At 43.7% G+C, this 13302-nt stretch overlaps 1 protein-coding gene across 3 annotated transcripts in view; it reads left to right on the top strand.

Annotated features, from left to right (window-relative positions):
• HMCN1 (hemicentin 1) overlaps positions 1–13302 on the top strand; it is a 298745-nt gene that overhangs the window by 35287 nt on the left and 250156 nt on the right. For all 3 annotated transcript variants that reach the window (XR_014512480.1, XM_083445251.1, XM_083445252.1), the window contains exon 2: positions 10000–10070. Coding sequence is in view for 2 of the 3 variants with exons in the window: in XM_083445251.1 (XP_083301377.1) it covers positions 10000–10070 (71 nt within the window). In the remaining variant the exon portion in view is untranslated. The remainder of the gene's footprint in view (positions 1–9999; positions 10071–13302) is intronic.

Raw genomic sequence — 13302 nt, 5'->3', positions numbered from 1 at the left:
TGCTCAACCTTAGTTTAGTAGCTGCAGCAAGCAATCAGACTGCAACTCTCTCCTTAAATCATTGTTTAATTGAAGTAGCAGTTAACTATTATTTCCAAAACAGCTATGCGATTTAATGCCACTTTACTAACCAGGTGAAATGTACGAGTCATGAAGCAGGGACCTTCCTGCTGACTTCTTTCCCTCAGCATCCCCCCTCTGTGTTCCTTCTTCCCCAGTTAGCTCCTGAGGTCTGGGAAGCCTTTAGGATGGAGTGAGGCAGTTGCAGATGGAGAAGGAGCTAGCAATTGCTCTGCCTTACGCGAAAAAAGGACCATCTATCTATCTATCTATCTATCTATGGAACACGGGTGGCGCTGTGGGTTAAACCACAGAGCCTAGGACTTGCTGATCAGAAGGTCGGCGGTTTGAATCCCCGCGACGGGGTGAGCTCCTGTTGCTTGGTTCCTACTCCTGCCCACCTAGCAGTTCAAAAGCACATCAAAGTGCAAGTAGACAAATAGGTACTGCTCCAGCGGGAAGGTAAATGGCATTTCCGTGCGCTGCTCTGATTCGCCAGAAGCGGCTTAGTCATGCTGGCCACATGACCCGGAAGCTGTACTTAACCCGAGGTACCACTGTACTGGAATTCCAGTACAGAGGTGGGCAAGGAATTTAGAATCTAAACCAGGGGTCAGCAAACTTTTTCAGACAGTTCACTGTCCCTTAGACCTTGTGGGGGGCTGGAATATATTTTGAAAATAAAATAAAATAAAATGAACAAATTCCTATGCCCCACAAATAACCCAGAGATGCATTTTAAATGAAAGGACACATTCTACTCATGTAAAAACATGCTGATTCCTGGACCGTCCGTGGGCCGGATTTAGAAGGCGATTGGGCCGGATCCAGCTCCCGGGCCTTAGTTTGCCTACCCATGATCTAAACTTTGGTAAAAATCCCACAGTTGTAACCATCTGATGACCAAAAAGAAAAAAAAAAAGTGGCAGCGGCTCTGAAGCCTTGGGGTGTCCTTAGGGAAGCAAAGTCAAAACGAAAGTGTAGAAGCAGCCAAGATGGTGCGTAGTGGTTGCCAAGCCCAGGAGCTGCATGAAAGGGAGGCAGGCAAGTGGGCAGCCTTGACGAGGGAGGAGGAAATGGTGTGTTTTGATATTTTGCAATGGGTGCCGAAAGGGGCAGGGCTCGGCTGCATCTCTGACAAGTGAATAACCATCTGACAAAATGCTGTGGAACTTATGGAGGAGACACGTAAGTGCAGAATGGTGACGAGGTGGTTATGCATGGTCTCCAGGGTTGCAAACCTTTGACTTTGCAAGTAGTGGCCTGCTGTTGGTGAGGGTTCTGCAGGTCAGAGGTGGACCTTGTTGGTTTTGAGCTCGTTGCATGTTGAGGTCCCCAAGCCGCCCCAAATTAACTCACACTTCACACAGAAATTTTTGTTTAAGGTTTTTGGCAGAATTTCAGCCACAACTTTATTTAAATACACAAACGTGAGTGGTTGTTTAGGCATTGGTTGCGACTGTCTGTCCATGCCCCAGGGACAGAACTGACTTCCAGATTCCAGCGGAAGCCAGTCAGGGAAAACAATATTGGGGATCAATGAAGCTGGGTAACAGACCCTCACCTCTCCCCGCATGCTCCCAGGGGCTTGCACGGCCCAAACCCGATGCCAGGGATTTGGACGAAAGCATGGCAAGCTCCTGGATTCCTTTAACGGAATTCCCTTTTCACGCCAGCATTGGAGGAGTAGGCGCTTACCCCTCCACCAACCGATTTTTTAACCAATGCCTAACTGGAAACCTTACAAGTTGTGACGATTTGCTATGCAGTAGGCAAAAACCAAATGGCACCAGCCAAATGGACAAAATTCCTACCAGGACCCTGCCTCAAAAGTAGACGACCCCATGACAGGCATAGCAAGGTCAAGTGAAATAACCCTCATTTCAGGGAGGGTGGATTTGTGATCCGGTGCACGCAGCAAAAGAGAAAGTCCAAAGCTGCGTGTTGTTGTTTAGTTGTTTAGTCGTGTCCGACTCTTCGTGACCCAATGGACCAGAGCACGCCAGGCCCTCCTGTCTTCCACTGCCTCCCGCAGTTTAGTCAAACTCATGCTGGTAGCTTTGAGAACACTATCCAACCATCTCGTCCTCTGTCGTCCCCTTCACCTTGTGCCCTCCATCTTTCCCAACATCAGGGTCTTTTCCAGGGAGTCTTCTCTTCTTATGAGGTGGCCAAAGTATTGGAGCCTCAGCTTCAGGATCTGTCCTTCCAGTGAGCACTCAGGGCTGATTTCCTTAAGAATGGATAGGTTTGACCTTCTTGCAGTCCATGGGACTCTCAAGAGTCTCCTCCAGCACCATAATTTAAAAGCATCCATTCTTCGGCAATCAGCCTTCTTTATGGTCCAGCTCTCACTTCCATACATGCGTGACCTGTATTTAAAACCTTTGTGTCCCACCTCCAAATTGGCAACATGAAAATCTCCCCAGAAACTCAATTGCCCAGTGACTGCCTGTGGCCATCCAAACAGATCCGCCCAGCAACAGTGGGGTGGCCTGCTAGATCCCACTGAACACGTGCTCTCTATTAGGGAGAACACGCTTTAGTGTTTCTGATCCTGGTGATCTACCACTTGCGTTTTCTTGTGGTGGCCCTGGTTAATTACAAATATTTTAGGAAACAGCAGAAGGGAGCCAGGACTTGCTGAGATGTTTGGGAAGTGGTGTTAGAAAACCACAAGGGGGCAAAGGGGAGGTTGCAGGGGCTGAGCTGGGAGTTTCTCCCACTGAATTAGAGTTGTTATGCCTCTGCAGCTTAGTTACAATCCCTTGGGATGCTGGTGGGTTTTCATGGCATTTGCTGCAGAGCATGTTGATGATGTAATCTGCCAAAAATGTGAAGCAGAGTTTATTTCCCCCCTGAAGTGGTCTGAATTCCTTGCTTTGGAACGTTAAGGTTTGCCTTATGTATGCAGTAAAATCTACAAGGATTGGTAGATGTGTCGTTTTACATTTATACCAAAAGCAAGTGAGACTTGCAGCTCTTTTCTCTCCTGCAACCTCCAAAACGGAATTTCTATTCATTGTCGCAACCAACCAGTCGTGGCATTCCCCCTCGATAATTAAAAGCGATAAGGGACTCAGTCAGGCAATTCCATTTTATTTTCCAAGTTACAATATTCCATAGCTCCTGGAGGTCACTGACAATGCCCAGTGCTCGTCAAGCTGCTTTTTCTACGATGTTTATATTAATGTTAATAATAATAATAAATTTATTATTTATACCCCACTCCCCAACTGGCTGGGTTTCCCCAGCCACTCTGGGCGGCTCCCAACAGAATAGTAAAAACACGATAAAACTTCAAACATTAAAAACTTCCCCAAACAGGGCTGCCTGTGGACGTTCTTCTAAATGTCATATTCTTGTTCCTTTTAAGTATATATATTTTAACTGCCCTTCTGCAAACCTTGGGGTTTCTCAAGCATGGGGATCCCTTCCTCTTGTTTCGCAGTGGCTCCAGTCCTGTTAACGTGGGCTCCCAGTGTAAGAAGACTGACAAACTTGCAAAATGTTGTGATATATCTGGGGATGAGCATGCATTAACAGAAGCTCTGTCTGCAAGTAGTTTAAGTGTCCCTCCCCAACTGCTAACATCTGTGATGAGACCATGCTGATAAGGTAAGGTTGGAGAACTTTGGCCCTCCAGATGTTGTCGGACTCTAGTTTCCATCTGTTCAAGGCAGCATAGTAGTTGTTATGTACTGAAGTTCTCACACTGGGCCAGCAGGGGATACTGTAGATAGTTATGCAAATAAGGGATCGAAAGTGACATCCAGTGATTGGATAGTTTTAGAAAGTTGTTACAGTAACGTTGTACTGGAGCTCTATATAAGCAGGCTGACCGAACCCTTCAGTTCAGTTCTGTCCTGGCCTGTGAATAAACGAGAGCTGTTTGAAGAATTGCTGTGTCGTCTGATGTGTTCACCCACAACCTAACAGTAGTCAGTGGTTAAGGATGATAGGAGTTGTAGTCCAGAAACATCTGAAGAACCAAAGGTTCCTTGGCTCTTCTATAAATCATTACTTCATGTGCAAAAAGTAAAACAATAATCTCCTCTGACTAGTTCTTGAACATTTAAAGCAATTTAGGGCAGTTTCTCAGTGCGACCCCTTCCCACCGGGTTGTCATTTTTTTTCTCTCACTTACTCAACATCCCATCTTATTGGGTGGTTATTTGGGGGAGTGGGTTACTGATGATGTGTACACATCTTTAGATACTCGTGTGTGTATTTAGGGTTCTAAATGGCAAATACCGTATTTTTCGTTCTATAAGATGCACCAGACCACAAGACGCACCTAGTTTTTGGAGGAGGAAAACAAGAAAAAAAATATTCTGAATCTCAGAAGCCAAAAAACAGCAAGAGGGATCATTGCGCAGTGAAAGCAGCAATCCCTCTTGCTGTCCTGGCTTCTGGGATAGCTGCACAGCCTGCATTCGCTCCATAACACGCACACACATTTCCCCTAACTTTTTAGGAGGGAAAAAGTCTTATAGAGTAAAAAACACGGTACTTCAAAATGGGGTTGCGTGTTCAGTAAGGTATGCTAAAAAAATCTATTTTGTGAATGCTTACAATATCAGATGGAATTTTATGAATGCTCAAATATGTATGTGTGTGTGAGAGAGAATGTATTTATTAACAGTGTGTTCTACTTGATGCAGTATTACTCAGAAGTAAGACTCACTGTCTTCAATGGACCTTACACCCTAGTGTGTTCAGGATTGCAGACTAAATTTGGAAGATTCGCTGTGATGTGAATTTAGGCACCAGTTACTGATGGAGGCAGGGACACGGGTGGCGCTGTGGGTTAAACCACTGTGCCGCTTGGGCTTGCTGATCGAAAGGTTGGCGGTTCGAATTGCTGCGACAGGGTGAGCTCCCGTTGTTCGGTCCCAGCTCCTGCCAACCTAGCAGTTCAAAAGCACGTCAAAGTGCAAGTAGATAAATAGGAACCGCTCTGGCAGGAAGGTAAACGGTGTTTCTGTGCGCTGCTCTGGTTTTGCCAGAAGCGGTTTAGCCATGCTGGCCACATGACCTGGAAAAACTGTCTGCGGAAGTGGACAAACGCTGGCTCCCTCGGCCTGTAACGCGAGATGAGCGCAGCAACCCCAGAGTCGTCCATGACTGGACTTAATTGTCAGGGGTCCCTTTACCTTTACTGATGGAGGCATTCACCAGGGTTAGGCTGATACCTTATTGTTATGCTTTATGCCTTAATCGGAAGGATTTTGTGCTGAGTGACAAAGGCTAGACTGAAATATCTGTGTTTCTTACAAATATTCTCCCCCCCCCCCCACCTTGCTGCGAAAATGGAGCTGATCTTTTGCTGCTTAACCTTGTGTGCATGGGAGGGGTTTTCTCCAAAAGGTTTGGGAGGGGGTTTCCATGTATCTTACTGGGTCTCAGCAGGAAGTGTGGCTTATGGGATACCGTGGAGAGAGTCACATACTGCTTCCTGCCGGCCCCACTTCCCGGAATGCCTTGGGAGCGATGCGATGCTTAATGATATGGTGTCACTCGCAAGGAATTTGAGGAATCATAGCCAGCAGGAAACTTCGGAGAGAGCCTTGCGATCTTACAAACGGTGGGGGGATTTTTAAGTTGAAAAAGCAAGGGGGAGAGGAATGGAGAACCGTTGGCCACCTTATATGGTTAAGTATGATCCCCAAAACTTTGGATATTTTCTCCTCCTGTATGTTTTTTGGGGGGCATGTTGTGTTTCCCACCCACCCAACAACTAGCCAAAAAGTAAAATTCCCCAAAGCTGGCAATTCTCTATTTCAGACACAAGGAAAAGACAGTTGGTGTATCTTCTCTTTCCACCTGCTTTGAGCTAACACCTTTCAAATGCTGCTGTTTAGGCATTGCAAGTGCCTTGAAGGGATGAACAGATGTCTCATTCTGTGTATTTGGAAAAGTTATAGTTCATTTACTTTCCAGTGAACGCAAGGCAGCTAGAAAGTCCCAACACAAAACAATATTTCAAAATATAATATCATCATCAAGTTAAAACCCCAGAATAAATGCCAAGGAAACCACAGTCATATTGTTGTGCTAGTTCCTTAAATCTTCCACTTCATGTGAAATTTATTTTGTTGATGTCTTGTGCATCGTTATGTTTATTAGCAAAGAGTCGTTTCCAAACACTCGCAAATGCCACAACAGCATTTGTGAGCTACATTATGAAGTCACAATTAAAAAACAAACGAAAAACAGGATAATTGCTGTCAAACTGTTGTGGAAACTTTCATCTACACAAAATGTACTGAGATGCTTCAAAGTGTGTCTTATTGTTGTCAGTTTACTGAGATATAGATTTATTTATTCAGATTATTTCCTGTTTGTTTATTACGGAGGGGTGTTGGTTTCAAATTTATTTTTGGGTGGGAGGTATCAACATTCTTATGGCCTGTCAAATCTGTTGGCAGAGAGTTTTGTGTTGTAGTGTTTGGTCAGTTGCTTAGGGACCGGCCTAAACACCATCTTGGTTGTGTTAACTACAATTTTGTGGTTTTCCAGTTTAGGAAGACACGGCCTTGTTCAGTAACATGCAAGCATGGCTTAGGGGGGAAAAATCCTTTCCATATGTCATCAATTCAATGTGCTTTCAAAGTAGTTTTGAAAATTCCAGAGCTGTTTGATATTTGTTCTTTTTTGTCGAAAGTATATAATAAGTGTGATACTTCTGACTCGTAGTTGTACCATGTTTCATGATATATTGTAATCATGTATGGAAAGAAAGGTCTTTAGTAAATTCACTGGTCACTTCAGCCTAACTTTTCATTTTATGCTGTAGGGTCTCAGAAATGTTTATCTGTAATTTAGATGTTTCTCCACAACTTCTTATGATACAGTATATGTGTCATCTATTTCATTAGTGCTTTCCAACTTTTTTTTTAAAAAAAAACCCACCCCGCAAGCAGAAAATTAGAAAAGGATAGGTCTAGAACATTTCTCCTGGTGTGCTAGCTTTCTACTTCAAGGGAGATTTTTTGTGGTATTTCCTGCCTGCAATCTGAAATGATAGTCAGTCCTACCACCCCTTTCTGTTGCGTTAGACTGGTGCCACAGGGACAATGTTACCGCAGCACTGAATATTACTCACTCCTGCTGCCCCTTTAATTCAGGGCTTGAGGTGTTTGGAAGAGACGCCAGCGATGCTTTTAAAAGAAAAAGGCAGTTACCCCTAGTATATGAGATTGGGGTTTGATAGAACCTCAAGGAAGACAAACCAAACATGGCAAATGTTACCAGTGGTTCTGGTCTTTCTCGATGTATCGGTGTTCACCATATTTTGCAAAATGTTTACCCATGTGACATGCTTTTCTCTATTGCCAAATCTGCATCTCAGGAGCCCTTCTTATATGGTGCTTGGGTATGTGAGTTGTATAGTTTGATATAGTTTATGTGTCGAGGTCCCCAAGCCACTCCTAAATAAATTCACACTTCACACCACAATTTTGTTTAAGATTTTTGGCATAATTTTGGCCACAACTTTATTAAAATGCAAACAATGTGAGTGGTTGCTTAGACATTGGTTGCGGCTATCTGTCCCCGCCCAGGGACAGAACCGACATCCGCAAGCCTGCAAAGTCAGTAAGGGAAAACATTTTATGGGGAGTAAATGGAGCTGGGTACCAGACCCTCACCTCTCCCCAAATGCTCCCAGGGGCTCTTGCGTGGCTCTAGCCCCCTTGCCAGGGGTGCAGGCAAAAGTATGGTGAGCCCCTGGATTCCTTTAATGGAATACCCTTGCAGCAGCAGCATTGGAGGGGCAGGCACAGCCAATCTATGCCCCTCCACCAACCAATTTTCTAAAACCAATGCCTAACCGCAACTTACAAGTTGTGACGATTTGCTACGCAGTAGGCAAAACCCAAATGGCACCAGCCAGTCAGTCAAATGGACAAAATTCCTACCAGGCTCCTGCCCCAAAAGCAGACGACCCCATGACAGGCATAGCAAAGTCAAACGCAAAAAACGCCCTAAAATTAGGGAGGGTGGGCAGGTGATCCGATGCACGGGGCGAAAAGAGGAAGCTCAATGCTGCACGCAGGGAATATATGCAACCAAGGCTGTCAATCAAAATTGGCAACATCAAACTCTCCCCAACAACCAGGAGAGCCCAATCACACTGTGCGCCATCCAACCAACTGCCCAGCAACAGAGGGATGTCTGGTTAACCCCACCACAACCCGTGCTGTCCATGAAGGAGAACCCGGTATGTTGGACTAGGAGTGGAGAAACCTAAACTGAAATCTCTGCTAACTCCTGAAACGTACTGGGTGACCTTGGTCCAACTATTATCCCTTGGCTTAACCTAACCTACCTCCTAGGGTTGTTGTGAAACTAAATATGTAGAAGGAGTGAACCATGCTACAATATACCATATATATAAATATTGAGTCTGAATAGTGAATTTGAATCCAAGTCTGCTCAGAGCAGATCCACTGAAATTACTGAACCTTTGATAGTCATGACCAGTGCTTTTTTCCCTGGGGGGACGCAGGGGTATGCATACCCCTAAACATTTTGTGAATCTAAGTTTGGCCTCCTTGAGGGGCAGTATTTCAACATGAGCAGGAAAATGAGAGTACCCCTAAACATTTTTTTAGAAGGAAAAAAAAAGCACTGGTCATGACGATTAACTTCAGTGAGTCTACTCTGAGTAGGATTAGGGCCTTGTGGCGGTTCCCTCACTGTGAGAAGTGAGGTTACAGGGAACCAGGCAGGGGGCCTTCTTGGTAGTGGCGCCTGCCCTGTGGAACACCCTCCCATCAGATGCCAAGGAAATAAACAACTATCTGACGTTTAGAAGACATCTGAAGGCAGCCCTGCTTAGGGAAGGTTTTAATGTTTGATGTTTTATCGTGTTTTTAATATTCTGTGGGGTGGCTGCGGAGACCCAGCCAGATGGGTGGGGTATAAATAATAAATAATAAATAATAAAATAGTTACTATTATTGGTGACATCCCAAAAGCATTCAGTGTTTGAATCCTTTTCCTTATGCAGCCCAAACAAGGGGGGAATTATTAGCAGACTTAGGTGGATTGACCTGGGCAGCCTAAGAAGGACTGAGGCGGCTGTTTTCTGAAGCGCTGAATCGTATGAACCAAATCTTGTCAGGACACAAATACTAAATACAAGCCATCCATTTTTAAATACTTAGAATCACAGAAGCAGCTCTTTACCTTACTATAGTCCTTACCACCGCCACCCCCCCCTTTTCGTTGTAAATATAGAAGAAAAAAAATGGTCAAAACAGGCACTTTGTAGTTCCTTATCTGAATTAATTTCCCTGGGAAACTGAATGTCTGAACCCAGAAATCCACTTACTTAACAGTAAATAGACCAATACTTGTATACTTCCTTTTAACTAGCAGAAATCGTCCAAGCCCCAACAATATCATTGTTTTCTTTGTCAGAGTTAATGCAAGTCCTACTGATCCATGTTTTAACTGTCGTTTTTTGTTAAAAAAAACTGTTTCCCACAAACCTCCATCCAAACAGAGAATTCTTGACCTTATGGGATCTTTGCCAGCTATTTCTTAGAGGGTCATGGTGTGTAGCCTGAGGTATCTGAGGCTGCTTCTAAGCAAAATAAGTGATTGTAGAGAACGGTGTTTTGCTTTTCAGGGATTTGGCTGGGCAAAAGGAAGTAGTGTTTTTGTGTGTGTATGTGTGGAACGTGTGTGTGTGTGTGTGTAACTTGTAGTACTGTTTGTACATATTTTCTCACAGTTGGGGAAATGTTCTTGCAGAGCTGCCCAAAAGGGACAGCATTTCAGCGTTTGGCATGTTGTCATTCAAAAATAAATCAATCAATCTGTAAATGACCTTGTTTCTCATGTCAGATCCCGCAATTGCAAAGCTGTTGATTCCCTGTAGATTTCCTGTAAAATGCAATTTGCTTTTTTTTTCTTTCCCCCTTTCAGAAATTGGTCCTGTAACAATTACCACAGATCCCAAGAAATTTCAATATGAACTCAGGGAGCTATACGTTCAGGTGAGTGTCTTGTCTCCTTGCCACAATTGCTTTGGGTGGAAAACAAAACTAAGCCCACTCAGAATCAAAGAATTGTAGAATTGGAAGGGTTCAACTCTGGTTCAATTCCCCCGCAACTCTATCCCAGCCCCAAAACAATAACGGGGGGTTTAATTACAGATTGGTCACAATACCATCAGGTAAATGATGTGTTTAAGGAGGTTAAAGAGAATATGGGCTTTTAAATGAGAAGATCCAAGCTGGAGATAGAGTTGCTGGGTGATAAGAGGAAAATATTATCAAAAATGTATAAATTACTATTAGAATGGCATACTAAAGATGAAGAATTTAAAGAGGTTATGTTACAATGGGCTAAAGATTTTGGTTATAATATTCAATTAAAAACATAGGAAAGGTTATGGAATGAAGGAATTAAATTCACTGCCTGTAGTGCATTGAAAGAAAATGTGATGAAAATGATGTATAGATGGCATCTGACACCAACTAAGCTAACAAAAAATAAGGAATGTTGGAGATGCAAAGAAAAGGGGGGGGGATTTCTATCATATGTGGTGGACATGCGGTGAGGTAAAAGCTTTCTGGGAAATGATATATAATGAATTAAAGAAAATGTATAAAAATACATTGTCAGGACTGGTCGTTGTCCTCTTCAGATCACCACACAAACGCTTCTTGTTCTTTTATAACTTTTTATTGTGTATTAACAAAATAATCTTATAAACGGTTCTTAACTATTCTTCCTCAGAGTCACTTATTTCAGATACCTTCTGAGCTCTGCATCTCCATGACCTCAAAATGGCGAAGGCGCCTCTCCCTTCGCTTTCCCGCTCTTTTTTCTAACCTCCTGGCTAGAGCTGGCCTGTATCTCCCCTCCTCCGAATCTGAGCTAGAACTGAACCCTTGCCTTTCCTGGGAACAGCCAGTCCCTCCCTGTTGTTCCTCTTGCTCCCTTCTATTAGATTCACTGCTCTCCTTCCCCCCTTGGGGAATGCTTTCTCCCTCTGATAAACTGAAAACTTCTAACTCTTCCCTGACATACATTTGTTAAAAAACCTGAAGCATTTCTATTGGGAATAGCAGGTGAGGAAATTCCAAAGAAAGACCAAAAATGGTTTATGGTATGCAACAACGGCAGCAAGGAGTCTTTCAGCCCAAGCAAAGCTTGGGTATTAATTCATTTTATCTGGAGAAGTGAATTTCCACATAGCGAACATTAGGAAAGTGGGACGTTGCATGTAATTAAATTATTGCTATTGACATTCCATTTAGCCACACTATGCTAAATTATAAAATGAAGCTTAAGGTGTTTTAAGTTTGTTTTCGGTTGGGATCCAATCACATACCAGCAAATTCAGGTTGTATAATTACAGTAGATTTTGTGCTCATACATTACACCCCCCCCCCGACCTTTTGCAGGAAGGGAAGTGATGGGGAAATGCACTGGAAAATGTGGGATAGCAAGTACTTGAATAAATGAATGTTCAATAAACAGCTGCTGTTGTCTAACTTCCTCACAAACTTTGTGCAGACAAATCACTAGGGATGTTCAATAAACAAGTTGTCTGCAGGCAACCATTGAGAAGTCATGCAGATCTTTTGCTTGAAGAGCCATTTGTATGGCCTCCCTTCCTCAGAGTTATTGGAAGTTGAGGTGGAGGAGAAGAAAAGAAAAACAGAGCTTAAAATAAAAGCACAACAGCAGAACTTTCATGGCGACGAGACAGATTTCTCCCACAGGAAAGGGGGGGGGGGCTGAACATGCTTTTCATTAGCTAAAGAGAAGAAGAATTAATGCCATAATTTAATATTGTAAGAATACCGAAGCAGTGGAACAAATTTCCAAAGGCGGTTTTTGAATGATCTTTGCTGCAGAACTCAAAGTGACTGAATTTGACAGACCTGTTGAACAGGGTCGTTTAGGGATAACACGCAAGAAGAAAACATGTACTCTGTGTGTCGGGGGGGGGGGGGGAGGAGAGCTGGCGAGATCATGGCAGAAATCTAGCGTTCCGAAAACCCTGTTTAAGGGAAGAATATATACAAGCCAGTTTGGGATTCCAGATGAACGTGCACTGAATGAGCACACCTGCCCTACAGATGTAAGTCAGTTTGGAGTTCAGATTAGGGCATTCTCCTCTGCAGCCCCCGAAAAGCTGCTCTAGGGACATTGGGGGCAGGGACTTTCATGAGCGGAGGGAGCTGTGTTGCAAGGGACCTTAGTAGAAATTGGGTGGTGACCTTGTTAAAGCAGATCTCCACTGCCACAAAGTTCCTTCAACTGGCTCCAAACAATTCCCCATCCTACTACTGCCCCCATAGCAGGGGCAGAGAAAGGGGGCGGGGGGCGGCCTGCCCCGAGTGTCATCACTGAGGGGGGGCTGTGAAATTCGCCACGTCGCCCTCCCAACCTAGTACTCCGAAAACACACTAGTACTCTGAAAGCACACCAGTGCAAGTAGATGAATAGGTACCACTGCAGCGGGAAGGTAAACGGCGTTTCCGTGTGCTGCTCTGGTTTCGCCAGAAGCGGCTTAGTCATGTTGGCCACATGACCCAGAAAAACTGTCTGTGGACAAACGCCGGCTCCCTCGGCCTGTAAAGCGAGATGAGCACGCAACCTCAGAGTCGTTCGCGGCTGGACTTAACTGTCCAGGGTCCTTTACCTTTATCTTTTTAATTTGTGTGCAAGGTGCAGTTTTGCTATACTAAATAGGTGAAAGTGAATAAGTTTATAACTGTTAGTCTTAAGTTCTTTTGTCTGTACTTTCTATATACCCTTTTTCTGGGTGACCAGAAAGAGGACACAGCAAATAAATAAAGAGGACTCAGAAATAAAACATGACATTGTATACAACAGCCAAATTCATGGCAGCACAGTAACTTTTCCAAGGCAATGTTTACATACAGCAACAGGAGACGGATGGACAACAACGCTATTCTGATTTGTACCCAAAGACAAACAAATACTGCCAGTTCATATGAATTACAGGTTTTGTTTTCCTTTTAAAATTCTCTTTCTCCATTTTCTTTCCATTTGATCTTTTTTTTTCTGCTTGGCCTTCCATTCTAAAGTCAGAAGCTTCATTTTTAAAGAGACTTATTAGCAGATCAGTGCTCTCAGAACAAGTATTTTATGTTTAGCTGACAACTAGTTTTCATATAGTGTTCAAATTTATTTCCTGCTTTTCTAACTCCTCTTCAAGGCAGCTATAAATAATATTTAAAGGATGTA

This window comes from Podarcis tiliguerta (genome assembly GCF_965153285.1).
Source record: "Podarcis tiliguerta genome assembly, chromosome: 6".
Taxonomy (NCBI): Eukaryota; Metazoa; Chordata; class Lepidosauria; order Squamata; family Lacertidae; genus Podarcis; species Podarcis tiliguerta.
Note: the sequence above shows the minus strand (reverse complement) of the source record. Positions and strands in the feature narration are given on the sequence as shown.